Source organism: Oncorhynchus nerka, linkage group LG11 (genome assembly GCF_034236695.1).
Source record: "Oncorhynchus nerka isolate Pitt River linkage group LG11, Oner_Uvic_2.0, whole genome shotgun sequence".
NCBI lineage: Eukaryota > Metazoa > Chordata > Actinopteri > Salmoniformes > Salmonidae > Oncorhynchus > Oncorhynchus nerka.
The window spans coordinates 55,518,437-55,542,877 of NC_088406.1; the positions used below are offsets into that span (position 1 = coordinate 55,518,437).

The window sequence follows — 24,441 nt, forward strand, 5'->3', positions numbered from 1 at the left end:
TTAACTGTGAGTGTGTTCTGATTGGCTAGTTGTTGGAGAAGGGTCTACCCAGCATGCAGCAAACCTTGCTCCAGATCATCTACAGCCTGCTGAGTCACATGGACCTGTCAGTCATTCAGGCCAAGCCATTCAATATGGAGGTCCTCAAGACCATCGAGAAGTTTGTCCAGGTGAGAGGAAAATGACGTTGTTATTAGTGAAATAATACGTTTTGAAGTTGAGGACTTCTCCCCTCCTGACTGACGGGCCATTTCAAGATGGCTAAAGCCTCTGCTGACCTTGTGTTTAGCCAAGCTGACAGCAGCTAGCTGATATTTCTCTGTCAAATCGATTATGGAAGATACTGTAGCAAGAGCCAGTGTCTGGATTTAGTTTCATAACACAATCGTTATACAACATCTTGCTATGAAAGTAGCTTGCAATTTAGTATCAAATGTTCATCATGTAGTGTTAAAACATGTTACTATGAAAACGGTATCAACTGCGACTTGAATGCCCGCTCTTAAGTCAGCTCTGCTGTTTTACATCACAATATACTACATATAACTGGCTAGTTGTGTCTTGTCTCGTCTCTCCTTAAGTCGGCTGTTCGATCCTTGACGGAACTACTGATGTCCCTACAGGTGTAGGATAACGTAAACTAACTCACTCTTGTTACATCACCTTGGCCCGTACAATTGACCTTATTTTAGCGCCCAAAAAACGTGATACTTCCAGATCGACTGTAATGTCAATACCATTGTAAAGCACAATTTCTCCACTTTCCAACAAAATCATTGACGAGACCTCCACGATGCCCATTTCTGCATGATTCAAGAAGGCAATGAGCTCCGTCGAGTCTTTTTAAAAATGGTGGGTGGGGAAGCAAACTAATGTGTGACAGTGAGAAGGAGAGATGTCGTGTGGGGAAATGGCTTTTTTTCACTCGATCTGTCCAACTTATCACCTTATCGCCTCCTAAATGTAAATAAAACACTATAAAGAGTTTATATAATGTGTCATTACATACCTATTTGAAGGTTTTTGTTGAATTTGAATCGGGTTAAGGCGGTGCTAAAGTGATCTTCAGAAGTAAACAGCGGTTTTGAGAGTGATGATCGCTTACAGTGATGACGCAAAAAATGAATATACTTTTAATTTTTTTTGTTGCCAAAATGACATACCCAAGTCTAACTGCCTGTAGCTCAGGACCTGAAGCAAGGATATACATATTCTTGATACCATTTGAAAGGAAACACTTTTTGTGGAAATGTTAAATGAATGCGGAGAATATAACGCGTTAGATCTGGTGAAGGATAATACAAAGAAGAAAAAAAACACCTGTTTTTTTTGTATTTCTTTTGCACCATCATCTTTGAAATGCAAGAGAAAGGCCATAATGTATTATTCCAGCCCAGCGTCAATTTAGATTTTGGCAACTAGTTTTAGACTGATCCAATGAACCATTGCATTACTGTTCAAAGTTTTATATCAAGGCTGCCCAAATGTGCCTAATTGGTTTATTAATACATTTAATACATAACTGTGCACTCCCCTCAAACAATAGCATGGTATTATTTCACTGTAATAACTACTATAAATTGAACAGTGCAGTTAGATTAACAAGAATTTAAGCTTTCTGTCAATATCAGACCTCGCTTTGAGTCCTTAGGAAACTTTGCAGTATTTCATTTTTTAATGTATTATTTCATACATTGTTACCCCAGGAAATCTTAAGTCTTATTACATACAGCCGGGAAGAACTATTGGATTTAAGAGCGACGTCAATTTACCAAAATTATGACCAGGAATAAGACTTTCCCGAAGTGGATCCTCTGTTTGGGCCACCACCCAGGACAATGGATCTAATCCCAGAAGTCGACCCAAAGTCGGCTCCGTAGACGCGCAAATCGCCCACCGCTCCCGAGTATACGTCTCGCCAATGTTCAGTCTCTTGGCAACAAGGGAGACGAAATTCGAGCAAGGTTTGCCTTTCAGAGAGACATCAGAGATTGTACCCATGTTTCCGTGAAACAGAGAATGTTATTTCGGGATATGTTGTTGGAATTGGTTCAGCCACCGGGCTTCTCCATGCATCGCACCGACAGAGATAAACACCTCTCTGGGAAGAGGTGCATGCTTCATGATTAACGACTCATGGTGTAATCATAACAAAATACAGGAACTCAAGTCCTTCTGCTCTCCCAACCTAGAATTCCTTACAATCAAATGCCGGCCATTTGCTCCTACCGTCTTATAGGAAGAAACTCAAACAGGATGTACCAGTGACGAGAACCATTCAACGCTGGTCTGACCAATCGGAAGCCACACTTCAAGATGCTTTTGATCACACGGACTGGGATATGTTCCGGTCAGCCTGAGAGAACAACCTCTCACTCAACGTCAACAAAACAAAGGAAATTATTGTGGATTTCAGGAGGCTGAAGAAATGTGGCTTGAAACCCTGGCAAACTTTTACAGATGCACAATCGAGAGCATCCTGTATCGCAGCCTGGTACGGCCACTGCTCCGCCCTCAACCGCAAAGCTCTCCAGAGGGTGGTGCGGTCTGCACAACGCATCACCGGGGGCAAACTACCTGTCCTCCATGATACCTACAGCACCCAATGTCACAGGAAGACTAAAAAGATCGTCAAGGACATCAACCACCTGAGCCACTGCCTGTTCACACTGCTACCATCCAGAAGTCGAGGTTAGTATATGTGCATCAAAGCTGGGACCGAGAGACTGAAAACCAGCTTCTATCTCAAGGCCATCAGACTGCTAAACAGCAATAACTAACTCAAGAGGCTGCTGCCTACATTCAGACCTAATCACTAGTCACTTTAAACAATGCCACTTTAAATAATGCCACTTTAATAATGTTTACATATCTTACATTACTCACATCATATGTATATACTGTACTTTATACCATCTATTGCACCTTGCCTATGCCACTCGGACATTGCTCATCCATATATTTATATGTACATATTGTCATTCACCCCTTTAGATTTGTGTGTATTAGGTAGTTGTTGGGGAATTGTTAGATTACTTGTTAGATATTACTGCACTGTCGGAACTAGAAGCACAAGCATTTCTCTCCACTCGCATTAACATCTAGAAGCTAGAAACCAATGTACACAGGCAGTTAGAAAAGCTAAGGCTAGCTTTTTCAAGCAGAAATTTGCTTCCTGCAACACAAACTCAAAAAAGTTCAGGGACACTGTAAGTCCATGGAGAATAAGAACACCTCCTCCCAGCTGCCCACTGCACTGAGGATAGGAAACACTGTCACCACCGATAAGTCCACTATAATTGAGAATTTCAATAAGCATTTTTCTACGGCTGGCCATGCTTTCTACCTGGCTACCCCTACCCCGGTCAACAGCACTGCACCCCCCACAGCACCTCGCCCAAGCCTTCCCCATTTCTCCTTCTCCCAAATCCAGTCAGCTGATCTTCTGAAAGAGCTGCAAAATCTGGACCCCTACAAATCAGCCGGGCTAGACAATCTGGACCCTTTCTTTCTAAAATGATCTGCTGAAATTGCAACCCCTATTACTAGCCTGTTCAACCTCTCTTTCGTGTCGTCTGAGATTCCCAAAGATTGGAAAGCAGCTGCGGTCTTCCCCCTCTTCAAAGGGGGGAGACACTCTTGACCCAAACTGCTACAGACCTACAGTGGGGCAAAAAATTTAGTCAGCCACCAATTGTGCAAGTTCTCCCACTTAAAAAGATGAGGCCTGTAATTTTCATCATAGGTACACTTCAACTATGACAGACAAAATGAGAAAAAAAATCCAGAAAATCACATTGTAGAAATTTTAATTTATTTGCAAATTATGGTGGAAAATATGTATTTGGTCACCTACAAACAAGCAAGATTTCTGTCTCTCACAGACCTGTAACTTCTTCTTTAAGAGGCTCCTCTGTCCTCCACTCGTTACCTCTATTAATGGCACCTGTTTGAACTTGTTATCAGTATAAAAGACACCTGTCCACAACCTCAAACAGTCACACTCCAAACTCCACTATGGCCAAGATCAAAGAGCTGTCAAAGGACACCAGAAACAACATTGTAGACCTGCACCAGGCTGGGAAGACTGAATCTGCAATAGGTAAGCAGCTTGGATTGAAACAATCAGCTGTGGGAGCAATTATTAGGAAATGGAAGACATACAAGACCACTGATAATCTCCCTCGATCTGGGGCTCCACCCAAGATCTCACCCCGTGGGGTCAAAATGATCACAAGAACGGTGAGCAAATATCCCAGAACCACACGGGGGGACCTAGTTAATGACCTGCAGAGAGCTGGGACCAAAGTAACAAAGCCTACCATCAGTAACACACTCCGCCAGGGACTCAAATCCTGCAGTGCCAGACGTGTCCCCCTGCTTAAGCCAGTACATGTCCAGGCCCGTCGTGTTTGGAGGACAAAGAATGCTGATTTGCATCCAACCATACCTACTGTGAAGCAAGGGGGTGGAAACGTCATGCTTTGGGGCTGTTTTTCTGCAAAGGGACCAGGACGACTGATCCGTGTCAAGGAAAGAATGAATGGGGCCATGTATCGTGAGATTTTGAGTGAAAACCTCCTTCCATCAGCAAGGGCATTGAAGATGACACGTGGCTGGGTCTTTCCGCATGACAATGATCCCAAACACACTGCCCGGGCAATGAAGGAGTGGCTTCGTAAGAAGCATTTCAAGGTCCTGGAGTGGCCTAGCCAGTCTCCAGATCTCAACCCCATAGAAAATCTTTGGAGGGAGTTGAAAGTCCGTGTTGCCCAGCAACAGCCCCAAAACATCACTGCTCTAGAGGAGATCTGCATGGAGGAATGGGCCAAAATACCAGCAACAGTGTGTGAAAACCTTGTGAATACTTACAGAAAACGTTTGACCTCTGTCATTTTCAACAAAGAGTATATATAAGTATTGAGAAACTTTTGTTATTGACCAAATACTTATTTTCCACCATAATTTGCAAATAAATTCATTAAAAATCCTACAATGTGATTTTCTGGATTTTTTTTCTCATTTTGTCTGTCATAGTTAAAATGTACCTATGATGAAAATTACAGGCCTCATCTTTTTAAGTGGGAGAACTTGCACAATTGGTGGCTGAGTAAATACTTTTTTGCCCCATTGTATATCTACCCCCTGGAAAGCCAAGTCAATAAACAGATCACCGACCATTTCGAATCCCACCATACCTTCTCCGCTATGCAATCTGGTTTCAGAGCTGGTCATGGGTGCACCTCAGCCACGTTCAAGGTCCTAAACGATATCTTAACCGCCATCGATAATAGACATTACTGTGCAGCCGTATTCATTGATCTGGCCAAGGCTTTCGACTCTGTCAATCACCACATCCTCATCGGCAGACTCGATAGCCTTGGTTTCTCAAATGATTGCCTCTCCTGGTTCACCAACTACTTTTCTGATAGAGGTCAGTGTGTCAAGTCGGAAAGCCTGTCGTCCGGGCCTCTGGCAGTCTCTATGGGAGTGCCGCAGGGTTCAATTCTTGGACCGACTCTCTTCTCTGTATACATCAATGATGCTGCCGGTGAGTCTCTGATTCAATTCTACGCAGACGTCACCATTCAGTATACTTCTGGCCCTTCTTTGGACACTGTGTTAACAACCCTCCAGACGAGTGTCAATGCCATACAACTCTCCTTCCATGGCCTCCAATTGCTCTTAAATACAAGTAAAACTAAATGCATGCTCTTCAACCGATCGCTACCTGCACCTACCCGCCTGTCCAACATCACTACTCTGGACGGCTCTGACTTAGGATACGTGGACAACTACAAATACTTAGGTGTCTGGTTAGACTGTAAACTCTCCTTCCAGACCCATATCAAACATCTCCAATCCAAAGTTAAATCTAGAATTGGCTTCCTATTTCGCAACAAAGCATCCTTCACTCATGCTGCCAAACATACCCTTGTAAAACTGACCATCCTACCAATCATCGACTTTGGCGATGTCATTTACAAAATAGCCTCCAATAGCCTACTCAACAAATTGGATGCAGTCTATCACAGTGCAATCCGTTGTGTCACCAAAGCCCCATATACTACCCACCACTGCAACCTGTACGCTCTCGTTGGCTGGCCCTCGCTTCATACTCGTCGCCAAACCCACTGGCTCCAGGTCATCTACAAGACCCTGCTAGGTAAGTCCCCCCTTTTCTCAGCTCGCTGGTCACGATAGCAGCACCCACCTGTAGCACGCGCTCCAGCAGGTATTTCTCTCCGGTCACCCCAAAAACCAATTCATCCTTTGGCCGCCTCTCCTTACAGTTCTCTGCTGCCAATGACTGGAACGAACTACAAACATCTCTGAAACTGGAAACACTTATCTCCCTCACTAGCTTTAAGCACCAGCTGTCAGAGCAGCTCACAGACTACTGCACCTGTACATAGCCCATCTATAATTTAGCCCAAACAACTCCCTCTCCCCCTACTGAATTTATTTATTTAGCTCCTTTGCACCCCATTATTTCTATCTCTACTTTGCACATTCTTCCACTGCAAATCTACCATTCCAGTGTTTTACTTGCTATATTTTATTTACTTCGCCACCATGGCCTTTTTTTTTGCCTTCACCTCCCTTATCTCACCTCATTTGCTCACATTGTATATAGACTCATTTTTCTACTGTATTATTGACTGTATGTTTGTTTTACTCCATGTGTAATTCTGTGTTGTTGTATGTGTCGAACTGCTTTGCTTTATCTTGGCCAGGTCGCAATTGTAAATGACAACTTGTTCTCAACTTGCCTACCTGGTTAAATAAAAGGTGAAATTAAATTCAAATTAAAAATCTGCTAACCATGTGTATGTGAGCAATAACATTTGATTTGACATATGTCTATGTCCTGGGAAATGTTCTTGTTACTTACAACCTCATGCTAATCACATTAGCCTACTTCCCGTGGGAGACCCACCGATCCTGTAGAGGTGAACATGATTTTTGAATGACTACCTCATCTCTGTATGCCACACATACAATTGTCTGTAATGTCCCTCAGTCGAGCAGTGAAGTACGAACACAGATTCAACCAGCAAAGGGCATTGATAGATGTGAAAAAATATAAATAATTGCAGACATTGAATATCCCTTTGAGCATGGGGAAGTTATTATTTACACCCAGTGACTACAAAGGTACAGGGGACCTTCCTAACTCAGTTGCCCGGAGAGGAAAGAAACCGCTCAGGGATTTTACCATGAGGCCAATGATGACTTTAAAATAGTACAGAATGTCATGGTTGTGATATGAGAACTGAGGATGGACATTGTAGTTACTCCACAATACTAACCTAATTGACAGGGTGAAAGAAGCCTGTACAGAATAACAATATTCCAAAACATGCATCCTGTTTGCAACAAGGCACTAAAGTAATACTGCAAAAATGTGGCAAAGCAATTCACTTTTTGTCCTGAATACTATTATGATATTATGTTTGGGGCAAATCCAATACAACACATTACTGAGTACCACTCTCCATATTTTCAAGCATAGTGGTGGCTGCATCATGTTAAGGGTATGCGTGTAATAGTTAAGGACTGGGGAGTTTTTCAGGATAAAAAAGAAACAGAATATAGCTAAGCACAGTTAAAATCCAAGAGCAAAACATGGTTCAGTCTGCTTGCCACCAGACACTGAAAGATTAATTCACCTTTCAGCAGGACAATAGCCTAAACCACAAAGCCAAATCTACACTGTAGTTGCTTACCAAGAAGACAGTGAATGTTCCTGAGTGGCCCATTTACAGTTGGCTCAAATCTGATGAAACTCTGTCAAGATCTCCTGGATTGCCATCACCACAGCAGCCTAATTACCATGGCCTTACGATGTCTACCTGAGACTCCAAGCCAAACTCTACAGAGTCCACCTTCCTGATTCTTAATCTGCAGCCTTTGGCTTCATCCGGTCCAGTCTCATCCCCTCGGGAATTCTTCTCACATCCTTTCTACTTCCTCAATTATATTATAAACCCATTTCAATCTGTTCAAATCAAAATGATGAACAGAATACTGAATGTAGTATTCCTTTAACTACTGCAAAAAGGGAAAACAGAGTCTTGCGTCTCAGCAACAAATTTAAAGGCACACCCAACATGACTCTATAAACAGCCTGCTGTGTTGGCTGCAGGCCCTCATTCCAGGCTCACACACACTGAAACCTTTCTCCTGGCGGATTCTCCTCAGAGGCTTTGCTTTATGCTTCTTTGATAAATGAAAACAGTTTTGACGTCATATGGTGGATATCTTCTGACAGACTCTGTGTTGTGTGTCTCTCTCTCGTTGTGTGTGTGCTCTGTCTGCACACGCTCTTCAGACGGCCCACTGGAGGGAAGCCCTGAACATCCTGAAGCTAGTGGTGTCCCGGTCGGCTAGCCTGGTGCAGCCAACGTCCCCCCACAGCGAGCTGGCCCACCTGGACCTCCAGGTGTGGGAGCGCTCCTCCAAAGCCCTGCCCGGGAAAACACTGGACTTTACCTTTGACATCTCTGAGGTTAGTCAGACATCAATGGTTCTCGGGTTCTTTTGATCTGTTTCTCTCTCTTTCGCTCTCTTTTGCTCACTCTCTGTCTTACTTTCTCCCACTCTCTCTCTCTCTCTCTCCACTCTCTCTAACTTCCTCTCACTCTGATGTAATGTTGTCGCTCCCTGTCTGACAGCCAAGCCAGGGACAAGACGGGGTTTGTTCTGTGCATGAAGCTGTTCTGTGTTAAAGACTGCTTCCCAAATGGCACCCTATTCCCTATACAGTGTAAAAGTAGTGTACTATAGGGAATAGGGTGCCATTTATGTCAAAGCCAAAAGTTTGTTGTTAAAAGCATGAAAGGCACTTAGAGGCATGTTTACAGTCTCACGTTTTCTTGTACTTTTCCTGTGTTTTCCAGGGTGTGGTACTGGTGTGAGACTGTTGATGACTGGATCTGTTTTGGACAGGAAACATGTCTTTCCTTCCAGTTAATTACAGATTATGCCTTTTAATAATGACCCCAGTAGATTAGCAGGAAAGCTAGAAAAGTACACACACACACACACACACACACAGCCAGTCTGGGCAGAGTTAGACTAGAGAGCGATGTTGTGAGGGCTAACAGACAGACAGACTGGGAAGTAATGTATGATTTATGTACGTCTAGGAACCAAACAGGCAGCTATTTGTGAGGTTTATGAATGGCAGGAAATATTGTCAGACAGGTCTACTGCCGTCCTTTGTGTGGGAATCAGGGAGGAGGAGAGTTCAAACTGGGCTGGGGTGGAGAGGGAGTGAGCTCCAGCCAAACAGAGAGCATTACAGCCTAGAGAGGAATGATTGAACAAACTTACCTCTCGTTTCTCAGACAAATTCCTCAGTATTTTTAGACGGAAGGGGGTGGGGAGAAAAACACAACAGAAGAACAGCATGTTACCGGAGGCACATGGAATCTGTGTAAATTGACTGCAGCTGGATTGAATAAGCTAATTTAGCCAAGCTGGGGGATATCTTATTTTCCTAATGTGCGAATCTCTCCCGCTCGGTAATTGAGCTGCTGGGGCTATGAACGGCTGCCATTGAACAGTGCTAAGGGCTTAACAAACGCTGCCTGGCAGGTGTTGAAATATTGATGAGCGGCTGAATAGTTGACCTGATGCGTGTCCTGGCTGGGAGGGCTAGACTGGAGCAGCCATAGAACAGAGGAATGGGAGCTGGCCAATCATGGACTTACTGCTGCAGAGACACTCCGTTTCGGCTCCAAACCTGTGCTCTGTGTGTGACTAACTAAGTTCCCTACGTGTGTGTGTTTGTAGACCCCAGTGATTGGCAGGAGGTATGAGGAGCTGCAAGGTTCTCCAGGCCGGGAGGGGAAAAGTCGGGCCATCGCTGTGACCTGCAGCACCTCCTCCACCTCCTCGGGCTCCACCTCCAACAACGTCCTGGTTCCAGTCAGCTGGAAAATACCCCAGTCCTCTCAGGTCAGTGTCACCCTTTCTCCCTCTTCTCCCACAATTTCTCAGGTCAGCCTCCCCTTTCACCCCTCCTCCCCCAGTCTTTTCAGGTGAGTGTCTCCCATTCTCCCATCACTCCTCCAAGGTCAGTCTCCCACTCCACCCCCAGTCCTCTCAGGTTAGTGTCCTGCTTACATTTGACATTTGAGTAATTTAGCAGATGCTCTTCTCCAGAGCTATTACAGGAGGTGCCTTGCTCAAGGGCACAATCAACAGATTTTTCACCTACTCATCTCGGGGATCTGAACCAACAACCTTTTGGTTAGTGGGGCTGCCTACCACCCCCTTCTCCCCCAGTCCTCCAAGGTCAGTCTACCCCTTTCAGTCCTCTCAGGTCTGTCTCACCCCCTACCCCAATCCTCACAAGTCAATCTCTCCCTTTCTCTTCCAGAATGTTACTTCTATCTAGCCTGGTCACTAGTTCCTGTTTGTGCTTTAGCCAAACCTTCACGTTTCTTATATGCCATGGCAAGGACCACTACAGAGGAGTTGGCTAAAGCACACCCAGATCTGGCCTCCAGGATTATTGTGATCAGGATGCGAGAAATAACAACAAACAGAAAAAGTAAGAGTCAATGTAGCTCTGGTCCAGGGCAAAGTGTGCACTCCTCCACTAGTAGTGTCCAGTAGTAGTGGAGAAACGCGCACTACCCCCCCTGGACCAGAGCTAGAGTCAGGGGCTCCACTTTGGTTTTTAGAAGTGGGACATCTAAAGCTCATATCTTGCATTTTTACACAACCCAATATGCTGTCTCTATTTAGAACAAAAAGTAAGCAAAATGCCCACTGTCATCAAGCTAGGTAAGAGATCATTATTAAGTATGTTTAATGTGATTCATCAGACTGAACAAGATCAAAGGTAATTCAATAATAAATATTGTTGCACCTTTAACCAATAGACTAACAAATAACAACCCTTGGAAAAACTACAGACTTTTGATTGACTTTATTAAGACATCCTCTATATCAAATTTCAGTCAGTCTGACCTGCCAGCCCGAGCCACCTGCACGCCCGACCCCCACCAGTCTAGTCAATAACTCCAATCTCTCCCAACACAAGTTCCGTCCCAGTTCCCACCTTAAAAAAAAATGTTTTGTTCCCAAGGGAAAGTTGTGAAAATAAATTTTAAAAACACCTCAAATATACATTAACATACATTAATCTCATATGCCTAATAGTACTGTAGAGCTCTTTTTACTTGCACACAATATAGCTGGGTCGCCCCCCAACACAACCCACTCAGCTTTAGGATCTTAGTGAAACAATCATTATTGGTTTTGCGTGTGTTAAGCCAAGGCCAGAGCGACAACCCACAGGACGAAAGACCCCCAGGGCCAGGACTGAGGAGCCCAGCAGCTAGGGATTGCCTAAATCGATATCTCCACTGACATGGGCATGTTTTCAATACAGACTCCTTTATTCGAACTGTATTCCATATAACACATCCAGACCTTATGAAAGTTGCTCAGTTTACCCTTAATCTTGTAATAAATCAAAGCTAGTGATACATAACTTGACATTGTGTGAGGAAAACCAACCTTCCAAATAATGGTATTGCATTTCTTAGTCGCTATAAATGGTTACACAGTTTCTTCAGATAAGCCTCCAGTATCAACATTTCCAAGCAAACAAAAACAGGGAGAATCTATAGACATGCAGAGATAAAAGAACATACTGTTTGCCAGAATTCCGCCAGCCTTCACAAGACCATAACATATGCAAATGGATCCGCTTTTGTGTTTTACACCTCAGCAGAGGAATGACATTTCTGAGTCCATGTAATTCAGTTTCACTGGCATATAGTACTTTCTATGGATGGCCTTAAACTGTAGTAATTTATGTCTGAGATGATATGAACATGACTGGAGATTCAAACATGTATCCATTCATCATCACTAGCTTCTACCAGGTCTCCCTCATTTTTGTTTTACATATTTGTGTCATCGGGAAAAGCCTCTATCAACTCTTGATACAGTTTGGAAATCAACTTTGGTGGTTTGTCAGACTCCCTTAAAATGGCATTTGGTTTTCCAGTGTTTGCTGCAGAGAGTGTGGTGTGTCCTCAAAAATTCACCTCACCTCAGTCACAGACTGGTCTTCCCTGGCTCCTGACCCTGCTGAGACCCCGTCACCATCTGATCCTCCTAACACGCGGCATGACAAAGAATTACCTTGGTGCACATTTATACATTATATTATCCAAGAATTGAATCAATGGTTCAGTAATTGAAATGACCATCATTCCCATATCCCAGACTGTAGCTTTAAGCTGCTGTCCTGTAGCTACTGTAGGTCTACTCATCAATTCAAGATAGAACTTTATATCATTCACTGATATTGTTAATATACTGCAAAATTCCCCTGACCTCCATAGACTGGTCTTTCCTGGCTGTCTGACCCTGCTGGGACCCCTGTCACCATCTGATCCTGTTGTGTACTGTCTGCACTAGAGGGCTGCATTCCTACTGGATGTCTGCGGGACCTTGCTGCGCAGTCAGCATTTTTCATGCTACGGGCAAGGGGGGTCATAAAGACGACTTTCGGATGGAAATATTTTTGTTGTCCCACAGATTATTTGGAAACGGTCCTCTTTCTGCTTTGTGTGCGTTAGCCTACCTATTGTGTTAAATGTGCATATCTTTGCATTGTTCACACATTCGCTGCTTCAACTTCAACATTAGCCTACCTCTCCTAGTTGGGCGTGAGAGTAGGCTGCCTACATAGGCAGAGAGTCACGTGGCAGTTAACTTGAATATGAAATTAACTTAATTATGATTAGACTGAAGTTTACTACGGTCTCTGTAAATGATTATTGATAATGGAAGAAGTGGAGGGCGCTCAACCAACGTGAGTCGAAGTGCAATCAAAAAATGGAATCATCATTGAAAAGGCACAACGCACACATAGGTTAGGTTACTATGGTGAGCGACCGTTGAGCCTATTCATTTAAGTATTGATTACCCTTTTATTTGCCTCTGCCTGCAAATTGTCCTCCTAATAGGTGGGCGATATTCTATTGGACTAAGCAAAACGTAGCAAGTGTCTTATTCATGCTGCTTACAGTTCAGTAGCCACCTGCAAGATCAGGTGTGGTCTCAATTAAATAGAGTAGGATATAGCCTATGCATGTGTGAAGAAGCACGGGGCAGTTATCTTTCCAAGGATATGTACTTCCTTAATAGGCCTATGATTAGGCTATAGTTTGCATTGCCTAGAAATAGGCTTAAATATTGATCACCCATTATTTCACCGTCTGAATCTTACCACTCCCCCCAAAAATGGCTTATTGGCTGATATAGCCCAGTAATACAATATAAGGCCCATGTAAGAATCTCTGGTAATTGAACCTATTTCTTAAGTTATTTTTGCAAGTTTGAAATTGCCTATAGGGTGCAAAATTGCTGGGACCATGGCTGGCAAATGAGCTGTGTCACATACTGCGGTTGGGTTTGGGACCAGTTCTTGCGGTAGTGTGTGGGTGTCAGACAGAAGGCCAGCGGGAGCGGGATAAAGAAATCGGTCCAGCGCAGACCTCTACTGTGCATCATGACAGGGAAATCTGTAACATTACAGCTGTTTATTACTGTCAGTGTGAAAAGTAGGTAATTAGCTAGGGACACTGACAGATCAATAACGTTACATTGCCATTCTAATTAAACTCACATTGCACTGAAAAAACGTCCGAATATCAATCTTCAATTGTTGGCCGATGGGTTCATCATTTGATTCCGGTCTAGTTTGATTAAGGCAGAAAGAATATCTAATGTTAGCCAACTTTTTGCCAGAGCTCTCTTAACGGTATATCAACTGGTGAAAGCTTGCCAAGTTCATTTACTTCTGAAATGAGACTAAACAAAGGCTACAAAATATTTCCATCCAAACAGCTGTTAGATAGTAATACTAGCCACGTCATACTGCTCTCTGACAGATACAGTCAGATACAGATAAGTCAGAAGTTTACATACACATAGGTTGGAGTCATTAAAACTTGTTTTTTAACCACTCCACAAATGTTTTGTTAACAAACTATAGGTTTGGCAAGTCAGTTAGGACCTGTACTTTGTGCATGACGCAAGTACTTTTTCCAACAATTGTTTACAGATAGATTATTTCACTTATAATTCACAGTAGCACAATTCCAGTGGGTCAGCAGTAAGTTGACTGTGCCTTTTAAACAGCTTGGAAAATTCCAGAAATGTATGTCATGGCTTTAGAAGCTTCTGATAGGGTAATTAACATAATTTGAGTCAATTGGAGGTGTACCTGTGGATGTATTTCAAGGCCTACCTTCAAACTCAATGCCTCTTTGCTTAATATCATGGGAAAATCAAAAGAAATCATCCAAGAAAAAATGTGTAGACCTCCACAAGTCTGGTTCATCCTTGGGAGCAATTTCCAAATGCCTGAATGTACCACGTTCATCTGTACAAACAATAGTACGCAAGTATAAACACCATGGGGCCACACAGCCGTCATACCGCTCAGGAAGGAGACGCGTTCTGTCTCCTAGAGATGAACGTACTTTGGTGCGAAAAGTGCTAATCAATCCCAGAACAACAGCAAAGGACCTTGTGAAGATGCTGGAGGAAACGGGTACAAAAGTATCTATATCCACCGTTAAACAAGTCCTATATCGTTATAACCTGAAAGGCTGCTCAGCAAGGAGGAAGCCACTGCTCCAAAACTGCCATAAAAAAGCAAGACTACGTTTTGCAACTGCACATGGGGACAAAGATCATATATTTTGAAGAAATGTCCTCTGGTCTGATGAAACAAAAATAGAATGACCAGTTTGGCCATAATGACCATTGTTATGTTTGGAGGAAAAAGCGGGAGGCTTGCAAGCCAAAGAACACCATCCCAACTGTGAAGCACGGGGGTGGCAGCATCATGTTGTGGAGGTGCTTTACTGCAGGAGGGACTTGGTGCACCTCACAAAATAGATGGCTTCATGAGGAAAGGAAAATGAAGTGGATATATTGAGGCACCATCTCAAGACATCAGTCAGGTAGTTAAAGCTTGGTCGCAAATGGGTCTCCCAAATGGACAATGACCCCAAGCATACTTCCAAAGTTGTGGCAAAATGGCTTATGGACAACAAAGTCAAGGTATTGGAGTGGCCATCACAAAGCCCTGACCTCAATCCTATAGAAAATGTGTGGGCAGAACTAAAAAAGCGTGTACGATCAAGGAGGCCTACAAACCTGACTCAGTTACACCAGCTCTGTCAGGAGGAATGGGCCAAAATTCACCCAACTTATTGTGGGAAGCTTGTGGAAGGCTAAACGAAGCGTTTGACCCAAGTTAAACAATTTAAAGGCAATGCTACCAAATACAATTTGGTGTATGTGAACTTCTGACCCACTTGGAATGTGATGAAAGAAATACAAGCTGAAATAAATCATTCTCTCTACTATTTTTCTGACATTTCACATTCTTAAAATCAAATGCTGATCCTATCTGACCTAAAGACAGGGAATGTTTACTAGCATTAAATGTCATGAATTTTGAAAAACTATGTTTAAAGGTATTTTGCTAAGGTGTATGTAAACTTTTGACTTAAACTAGAAGACTTAAAGTACTGAGGCTAGATATGACCTGGCTGTGGTAGCTACTAGCTAGTGTAGCTTATTCCTTCATCTCAGTCGGGAGGGGATGAAACATTGCCTAACGTTACATTTCATTTACAGTACTAGCTCAGCACTGCGACTAAACACTAGTTTAGTTTTTTTTCTGTAAAGTTAAACAATTGTTACCTTACTAGCTATATCAGTCAACTAAAGAGTAACCAGTTTCTGATCTGCTTCCTTTTACAACTTGGTGAAAGAGAAGAGTGCAACATATACACCTTGAACTATGCTCAACTCTGCCATGCTGGTCCAGCCAGCCTTCCAGAAGCTATGCCTTCACACGGCCTGTCAGCCCGTTCTGTGGTGTCTGCGGTCCTAAATCCAGATGTCTAAACAGTCTACCCAACCACACATTTGTCTTGTTTTTTTAAAATCAATGTAAAGCTGGTGTAGAGACAAAAATGCAATTTCAGAATGTGAGGTGGCTGTTTGGAGTGTTTAGACATCTGGATTTAGGACCATGCGGACACCACAGAACGGGCAGACAGGCCGTGTGAAGGCAAAGCTTCTGGAAGGCTGGCTGGACCAGCACGACAAAGTTGAGCATAGTTCAATGTGTATGTGTTGCGGCTCTTGGCTAGAGTCAACGATACGTCAAATCTTCAAAACTTGTGTGATGACAGAAATATTAGTGTACATTTCTGTGTACTTTAAGTAGAACAAATATTCCTATGGTGTTCAAGTTATCCAATGTTTACTGTAGGCAGGAACAGGGTAGTCTTTTTAAAGGAAACAACAGAAGTAAAAAGAGTGTGTAGCTTAAAGGAAATTTTACTCAACTATCTTTTAGTATTGTGATCTACTGTTAATGCAATCACAAAATTGTGCATGACCGCAGCCAAGTTTTCAAGATGGAGAGCAGTGATGATGCATTTCTTTGAAAGAGTTGCACGGTCAGATCATGTTTTTATATTTATATTGACGTAATCTGATTTGTTGCGTCGCTGTCCGCTCAGAGGTCCTACTCCACAATCTGAACAACGCAGCTCTGCTCTGCTCTGGTGGGACGTCACCTCACTTCTCTCTTCTCTCCATATCTGCAGAAGAGGACACGGGAGAAGCTGGTGAATGTGTTGTGTCTGTGTGGACAGGGATTGGGGCTCACCAAAAATCCTTCGGTGAGACACACTCACACACAAAAACACACACACACACACAGTTAATGTTGAGTATTCATAAAAGTTAACTTTTTTGTTCAGAATCACTGAAAGAAAGCAGCAGTCATCACTTATTCAACAATTAGACACACTGATTGTGATAATGGCCTACTCATATTGCAGGCATTTTGTGAAAGTTATACACTGAGTGCACAAAACATTAGAAACACCTGCTCTTTCCATGACAGACTGACCAGGTGAAAACTATAATCCATTATTGATGTCACCTGTTACATCCACTTCAATCAGTGTAAATAAAGGGGAGGAGACAGGTTAAAGATTTTTACGCCAAATTGAGAGGCTGATTGTGTATCTGTGCAATTCAGAGGGTGAATGGGAAAGACTTAAGTCCTTTTGAACAGGGTATGGTAGTAGGTGGCAGGCGCACCTGTTTGAGTGTGCCAAGAACTGCAACGCTGCTTGGTTTGGCACGCTCAACAGTTTCCCGTGTGTATCAAGAATGGTCCACCTCTCAAAGGACATCTAGCCAACTTGACACAACTGTGGGAAGCATTGGAGTCAACGTGGCCCAGCATCCCTGTGGAATGCTTTCGACACCTTGTAAAGTCCATCCCTAACGAATTGAGGCTGTTCTGAGGGGGTCCAACTCAATATTATAAAGGTGTTCCTAATGTTTTGTGCACTCAGTATGTATGGTTACACATCATTCTTAACCCCTCAACAATGTCATAGTAGTGCCTTAAGATTGTCTAACATGACTGGTTATTTAATATGGAAGACGTTTCAAAAATAGATATAGTAATAATGTTTATGCACCGTGATCCCATATGAAAAAGATTGAGAATTATATTTGTTTGATATGAATTGTAGATTTAAGCATGCTTTTTTTTAATGGAGTGTGGTACTCCCACGTATGCTTTGTATGCTTTTAACACACCCCTATGTATCCTCCCGTCCCCAGGTGATCTTCTCCAGCTGTGGCGAGCTGGACCTGATGGATCTGCAGCCCAGCCTGGTGTCATCTGAGGAGGGGACTCAGGAGCAGGACAACAACATGGATGACACCACGTCCGAGCAACAATTCAGAGTCTTCAGAGACTTTGACTTCCTGGACGTGGAGCTAGAGGAAGGAGAGGTGAGATTGGTTGATTGATTTGATCATTTAAAAACATAATTCTAATCACGCACCTGGATGCAAGGCCTTTGATATCATTGAGGATAAACGCAAAAAAAAAAACAGCTGATTACAGTTTATTTCCAATGTGGTCCTCTGGTTTAAGCAGGCAAGCTGACTGTCAGGGCTGAGAATATGACTAGTTTAGTGGTGTGTAAAAGGGTGGAAGACGTGAATGCATTGGCCAAATCACTCACAACCCATATAAGTTCCCTGGATGTAGTGTTGCAGTGCACAGACGTACTCAGTGTGTGGTGCTGTTATGGAACCTCAGTCTCCCAAACCTTATGATAGAGGTAAAAAAAAATCATAATCATCATAATCATTAAGTACTGTGTACATATGACACTAATGTACACAGTATTAGTGTAATCATTAAATCAGAGAGCTAGAAACGTTCTCAATCCCAAATGAGTGTCTCAACCATACGAATGGAATTACTAGAAGGGGCATCTCAATGAAGCAATAATGGGTGGCCCTTTATAATTCTATGGTCTCAACAGATCTCCAGGACACTTTGTTGTGTCTACTTTCATTTCTTCTCTTCTATCTAATGTAATGTGGGTTTATTTTTTTCTGTTTTTGTCTGTGCCACCATCTAGGAGATCCAGGTAAGTCCAGTCATGTTGCAATGCAATTACTGTATTGTGTAGATGGAATGTATCTAATCAACGGAGGATATCTAATCAACGTCACACCAAACATACACAGAACATGGTTGCCATGTTCTCAGACTATAAGTCATTCATTTTCTAGATAGGTTTCATGGGAATGTTGCAAGAACTTTCCTCTGTACAAGGACGTTTAAAACAGGATGTTCTGTCATGGTCCCCTGGAGGTTTTTGTCTAGTTCCCAGCTTTTTCTAGGGACTTCCCTAAAGAAGTTTAGGCCTATGCCTGATGGTCCTAAAGAAACGTTCCCCCGGAAGAAAAATACGTGTTTCTTTACACACCACCCCTTATTATGGTTGCCGAGCCCATTCTCTCCGGAGAACATTTCTTTGGGAGCATCAGGAGATGTCCTAAAAACGTATTTGGGGACGTCACCGGAACAACACGGGAACTAGACAAAAACCTCCAGGGGACCATGACTTTACATTTCAAATTTTAGTCATTTAGTAGACACTGTTATCGAGAGCGACTAACAGTTTCGGTAGGTGAGACAACTCATCACAATCATATCAAGTACAGGCACTGAGTTATTTACGATACTCTTCAAAGAGGTAAGATTTCATGCGATTTTTGAAAGATGGGCGGGGACTTTAAAGGGAAGTTTGTTCCACCATTGGGGTACTAGGACATAGAAGAGCTTTGACTGGGCTGAGCGGAAGCTGACCTCCCGTAGGGGTGGGAGGGCCAAGAGACCAGAAGTGGCGGAATGGAGTACTCTGGTTAGGATTTAAGGTTTGAGGATAGCCTGATGGTAAGGAGGTGCAGTTCCTCTTGCTGCTCCATAGGCAAGCACCAGGGTCTTGAAGATGATGCAAGCTTTGACTGGAAGCCAGTAGTGTGTGAACTTGTCATCCGCATAGCGATGATGATGTGATGAGAGAGGTTCTGTGGGACCAGTGGACTGAGAACATCCTATGTCTGAGAACATGGCAACCATGTTCTGTGTATGTTTGGTGTGACGTTGATGGAATATTCTCCTAACCCTCATAAAACTGGACACATGAATGTTCTTGGAACGTGTCTAGAACATGAATATCTTTATTCTGAAAACATGGTAACCACATTCTGGGTAAGTTTTGTTTGACAATAAAGAAATGTTCTAACTCTAATGTCAAAACATGCTAAATAGGTTCTCAGGAGGTTTTTGCTAACATACATAATAATGTTCCCCTAACTAATGGAAAACTGGACACTCAAACATCAGGGGAACGTTATGGGTAACATTACAAAAACTTTATCTTTCCCTAGAATTGTTAGCTGGGACTACAGGCAGGTTCAAACAGATCTGGGACCAGGCTAGCCCTGTCTTTCCACCAGAGTAAAATATGATGAAGCTAGTCAGTCACCACAGGTCCAGGATCTGTCCTGCCTGATGTGGTGACCATGCTGTATTCCAAATGGCACCTTATTCCCTTTGTAATGCACTACTTTTGACCAGGGCTCATAAGAAAGTAGGGTGCCATATGAAATGCAGCCCTGAGGAGGCTGGTTGGATTCTCCAGAATCGTGACCTGATGGAAAGTAATTTGGCATCTGAACTGGTGTAGGATAATGTTTCCACTAGACACATCTTGGGTCAGTTTTGCATTTCCCCCTGTAATGGTTAGGATTGGGGGAGGGGAAGCTGTACCTAGAGGAAACTTCACCCAGGAGGATCTGAAACAAGACTGAAGCCATTAGGCTCAGAGGGATGATAATACTACACAATATTTAGGAAGTCCAAAAAGCTCCCAGTGGAGTCATACTAAAGTTATTTTTCAGTTTTTGTTAAGTGGGCTATTTTGATTTGATCCATTGGAAAGTTATTTTATGATGCTCTAAAAGACTACTTTTTTACGTGACTTGCCAAACCGTACTGTGCTGTCTTGGATATTTTCTGTTCACGTGGTCCATCAGCACGGTTCCAGCAACTGTGGTTGAATGTGTAACCATGCTAGGGTAGTACATCTCAGCTTGTCTTGTACTGTATCACCTCCGCTCAGTAGTGTGAAATGGTATAAGTGAGGCTGTTGAAATTGTCATTGGGTAACTCTCCCATGAAGATCAGCCTTGATTTGACTTGCACTGCATGGTCAAGTATTTGTGTGTGTGTAGACCCCTTTTTGTGTGCGTGTGTGTAGACCCCTTTTTGTGTGCGTGTGTGTAGACCCCTTTTTGTGTGCGTGTGTGTAGACCCCTTTTTGTGTGCATGTGTGTTTGTGTAAACCCCTGTGTGTGCGTGCATGCATGGGTTTAGACCACTGTGTATGTATGTGTGTGTCTGCGTAGACCCCTGTGAGTGTGTATGTGCGAGGCATCAGGCTCTGTGTCGTCGTTTCTTAAAGCTGTGTGGATCGTCCTCGCAGGGGGAGACAATGGACAGCTTCAATTGGGGGGTGCGGAGACGCTCCATGGATAGCCTGGACAGGAGTGACATGGTGCCCCTGGATGCCAGTGAGCTGTCCAGCAGCACACCCAGCCTAGGCCAGTTCATCCACCAGGACTCAGAGGAATCCTCAGAGGAAGAATCCATCACCGTCAGCCAGATCCTCTCTCACTCCCAGGTGGTACGTCTCTCTAACCACAGACCTAGGATCAGATTATCCCCCCCCCCCCATCCTAACCTTAACTATTGGGGGGATTAAATAATATCTGACCATGTATAAACGGTTACAATTGCTAGGACACAACCAGGAGGCATGCTCTGCTGCTCTGTGCTTATCTCATACAATTCTGCTCAAATACTTTGTTTACACTATGTATTGTGGAATGGTTTTCTCTCACAACAGTTGCCTCGTGCATGATGTCCTGACTAGCATATCTGGGTTCAAATAGTATTTGTTTTCTTCAAAGTACTTCAAGCTCGATCAAGTTCATGGAACCAATGGAATGGTCCCAAAAGTGCAAACCTCGCCCATCTGGCACTGGTTCAAGTAGTATTTGTTTCCTTCCAAATACTTCAAGCTCGATTGAGCTCGCCTGGTGCCATAGAACCAAGGTAATAGTCCGAAAGTGTAAACCTAGCCCGATCGATCAATCCAAATATTTGAAAGAAAGCAAATACTATTTTAACCCGGATCTGATGATTAGACTGGAGGAGGACTCTGAGCTGTACTTTTGTCTCGTTGCAGATTGTGAATCTCTCCCCCACCGAGGAGGTCAATCAACTGGACTCTCTGTACACCTCCGGTGACAACTCATCCACTGACCCTCCTCTTCCCCCTCTGCACACCCGAACGTCCAGTTTCGAGATCTCGCTGGCAGAGAATTCAATGTCGAGGGTGAATAAGTACATCAGAGTGTCTGAGATATGGGCGCCCACTCACTCCTATTCCTCCCATCAACGCTGCCAAATAATACAATTATATCCTATCCTTTCGCAGTTCGATTTTAGCGATAAGTGTTGATGTTTCTCAATAAGGTATTATGTGTATTTCTCTGTGAATCTTCAAGATTTTCTCCAGAGAGGATATGGCAGGACCCCGTCTGTAGTCTTCAGCTTCTAGTTAGCTGCATGTCACAGCTAAATCTTCTAATACCTGCTCTTACACCTATTATCTAATGTGTTGGGTCATGGGCTGGTTGGTGCTGCAAATGCTTCCATTTATATTCAATACTATCTTTTGAGGAATAGTATTGCTGTGTTCTTGGGGTTTTGTGGTTGTTTGGTAGCAAGGTGGTTCTCTTTCTGTGTCTGAAACAATTGGCATAATTTGTACACACTCGTGAAAATGTAACCAAATGTGAAATTAAACACAGCATAGAGTATCTTTGTCCATTGGAAAGGGCAGTGTGCCTATCATTTATTCCTAATACTGTACTTTAAAAAAATGTCTTACCTTTAGGAGGAAAGTGTCATAATTGTGAGTCATTCTCATCATTTAAGTTTTTTAATTTTTTTTAATTTTACCTTTCTTTAACCAGGCAAGTCAGTTAAGAACACATTCTTATTTTCAATGACGGCCTGGGAACAGTGGGTTAACTGCCTGTTCAGGGGCAGAACGACAGATTTGTACCTTGTCAGCTCGGGGGTTTGAACTCGCAACCTTCCGGTTACTAGTCCAACGCTCTAACCACTAGGCTACGCTGCCGCCCCTTCCATATTATGCATATTCCCCCAAAAGCACATAATCAAGGATATTTGAGTGCATGTAATAATAATGGATTCATGGAGTGCTTTAACACTTTAGTGCTCTCAGTGATTTACCGTCACTCACTGGATTCCGTCAGTAGAACCCCATCAGTGTTGTATTAAATTACATAGACCAGTGTTTCCCAAACCTGTCCTCAATTACCTACAGCCAGTTTTGAAGTACTGGAATAGATCAAATTGGCTGGGGGTACTATACTGAGTGTGCTTCCCAAATAGCACCCTTTTCCCTATATAGTGCACTACTTTTGACCAGAGCCCTATGAACCCTAGTCAAAGTAGTGCACTACCTCGGGAGTAGGGTGCCATTTGGAACACAACCTGATATTGCCCATCTGACTTTGCGTAAGTCCCTCCCTCCTTTCCTCTCTCCCTCTAGGCTGAGGTATCAGTAGAAGACGAGGACACGAACATCCATGAGGATGACCTGTCCATCAGTGACCTCCTGCCAGGGTTTGACTGCAGCGGCGACAGCTTCAGCCTGGAAAATCTGGCTCCGGGAGACGACCGAGGAGAACTGGACCTGGACTTCAGCGCACTGCCCAGGTACATAGCACTGTTCAGGTCTGTTAGAAGAAAACGTGGTTAATGAAAGAGTTTATAGTGCTTTATACATTTCAGGCCAATAAATGCTTAGTAATTGTAATGGAATTGGTCATAAAGTGTGATCATGAAAGTCTAATCAAACCTGCAACAGTGCTTTTGTCAGTATTTATAACCTTTTCATACTACTGAATGGTAAAATACTATTATGTAAGCAGGCACAATATAGTTCTGGTCAGCATGAGGGTCTGAAAAGTGTTTTGGAGTGCTGCTATTTCTTCATGTGTGTGCCTGGTTTACCCCACCAGTCTCGGCGAGGAGGAGAGAGACGAGCTGATGGAGTCTCGTTCTTCCCTTCCTCCGTCACCCTTCTTCTCGGCCATCCTGGCGGCGTTCCAGCCGGCAGTGTGCGATGACGCCGACGAGGCGTGGCGGAGGCACATCAACCAGCTGGTGTCCGACTCAGACGGCTCCTGCGCCATCTACACCTTCCAAGTCTTCTCCTCCTTCTTCCAGGTAGATGGTGGATTCACATTGCTCACTACCTGTGCTCTCCCCCCTGTGCGTTTATTTTTTTACAGCATGTGAAACAGTATCGTTGGTGGTAGCCTATCGAGCACAGTGTTTAAGCTGGCTAGCGAGAGCTTCCCTTTTCTGATTGGTTATCACAAAGTTGTGTTACTGAAATTCGCAACTATAGTTGCCAACAGTCAAATCTTAGAATGTCGCTTCGTGTCTCCTTCCATTGAAAATTATATATTAATTTTTTGTTGTTGCTGAAACGAGTTAACCATCTGAATCTATCGTAACAGCCAAAGAGACCTTCCGGTACCGCGTCAGGACCTGGTAATACAGAACCCAGTCTGCATCTCAAAAGACACCAATTGTGTCCCAAATGGCAACCTATTCCCTGTATAGTGCACTACTTTTGACCATGGCCTATAATCAGCAATTAAGTGTCCTATCTGCCATAGTCAGTCAAACCGGACTACAGTGCATTCGAAAAGTATTCAGACTCCTTTACTTTTTCCACATTTTGTTACGTTACAGCCATATTCTAAAATTGATTAAATAAACATGCTTCCTCATCAATCTACACACAATACCCTATAATGACGAAGTGAAAACAGATTTTTAGACATAACAGATACCTTATTTACATAAGACTCGAAATT

The 24,441-nt window shown here is 43.3% G+C and overlaps 1 protein-coding gene across 3 annotated transcripts in view; it reads left to right on the plus strand.

The window, feature by feature from the left end:
* LOC115137173 (protein furry homolog) overlaps positions 1 to 24,441 on the plus strand; it is a 205,759-nt gene that overhangs the window by 144,299 nt on the left and 37,019 nt on the right. For 2 of the 3 annotated variants that reach the window (XM_029673300.2, XM_065024674.1), the window contains exons 49-57: positions 30 to 170; positions 8,336 to 8,512; positions 9,802 to 9,966; positions 16,674 to 16,748; positions 17,710 to 17,883; positions 20,940 to 21,140; positions 21,705 to 21,854; positions 23,103 to 23,269; positions 23,575 to 23,782. In XM_029673300.2, coding sequence (XP_029529160.2) covers positions 30 to 170; positions 8,336 to 8,512; positions 9,802 to 9,966; positions 16,674 to 16,748; positions 17,710 to 17,883; positions 20,940 to 21,140; positions 21,705 to 21,854; positions 23,103 to 23,269; positions 23,575 to 23,782 — 1,458 coding nt within the window. The remainder of the gene's footprint in view (positions 1 to 29; positions 171 to 8,335; positions 8,513 to 9,801; positions 9,967 to 16,673; positions 16,749 to 17,709; positions 17,884 to 20,939; positions 21,141 to 21,704; positions 21,855 to 23,102; positions 23,270 to 23,574; positions 23,783 to 24,441) is intronic. The other variant, XM_065024673.1, reaches the window with a different exon arrangement.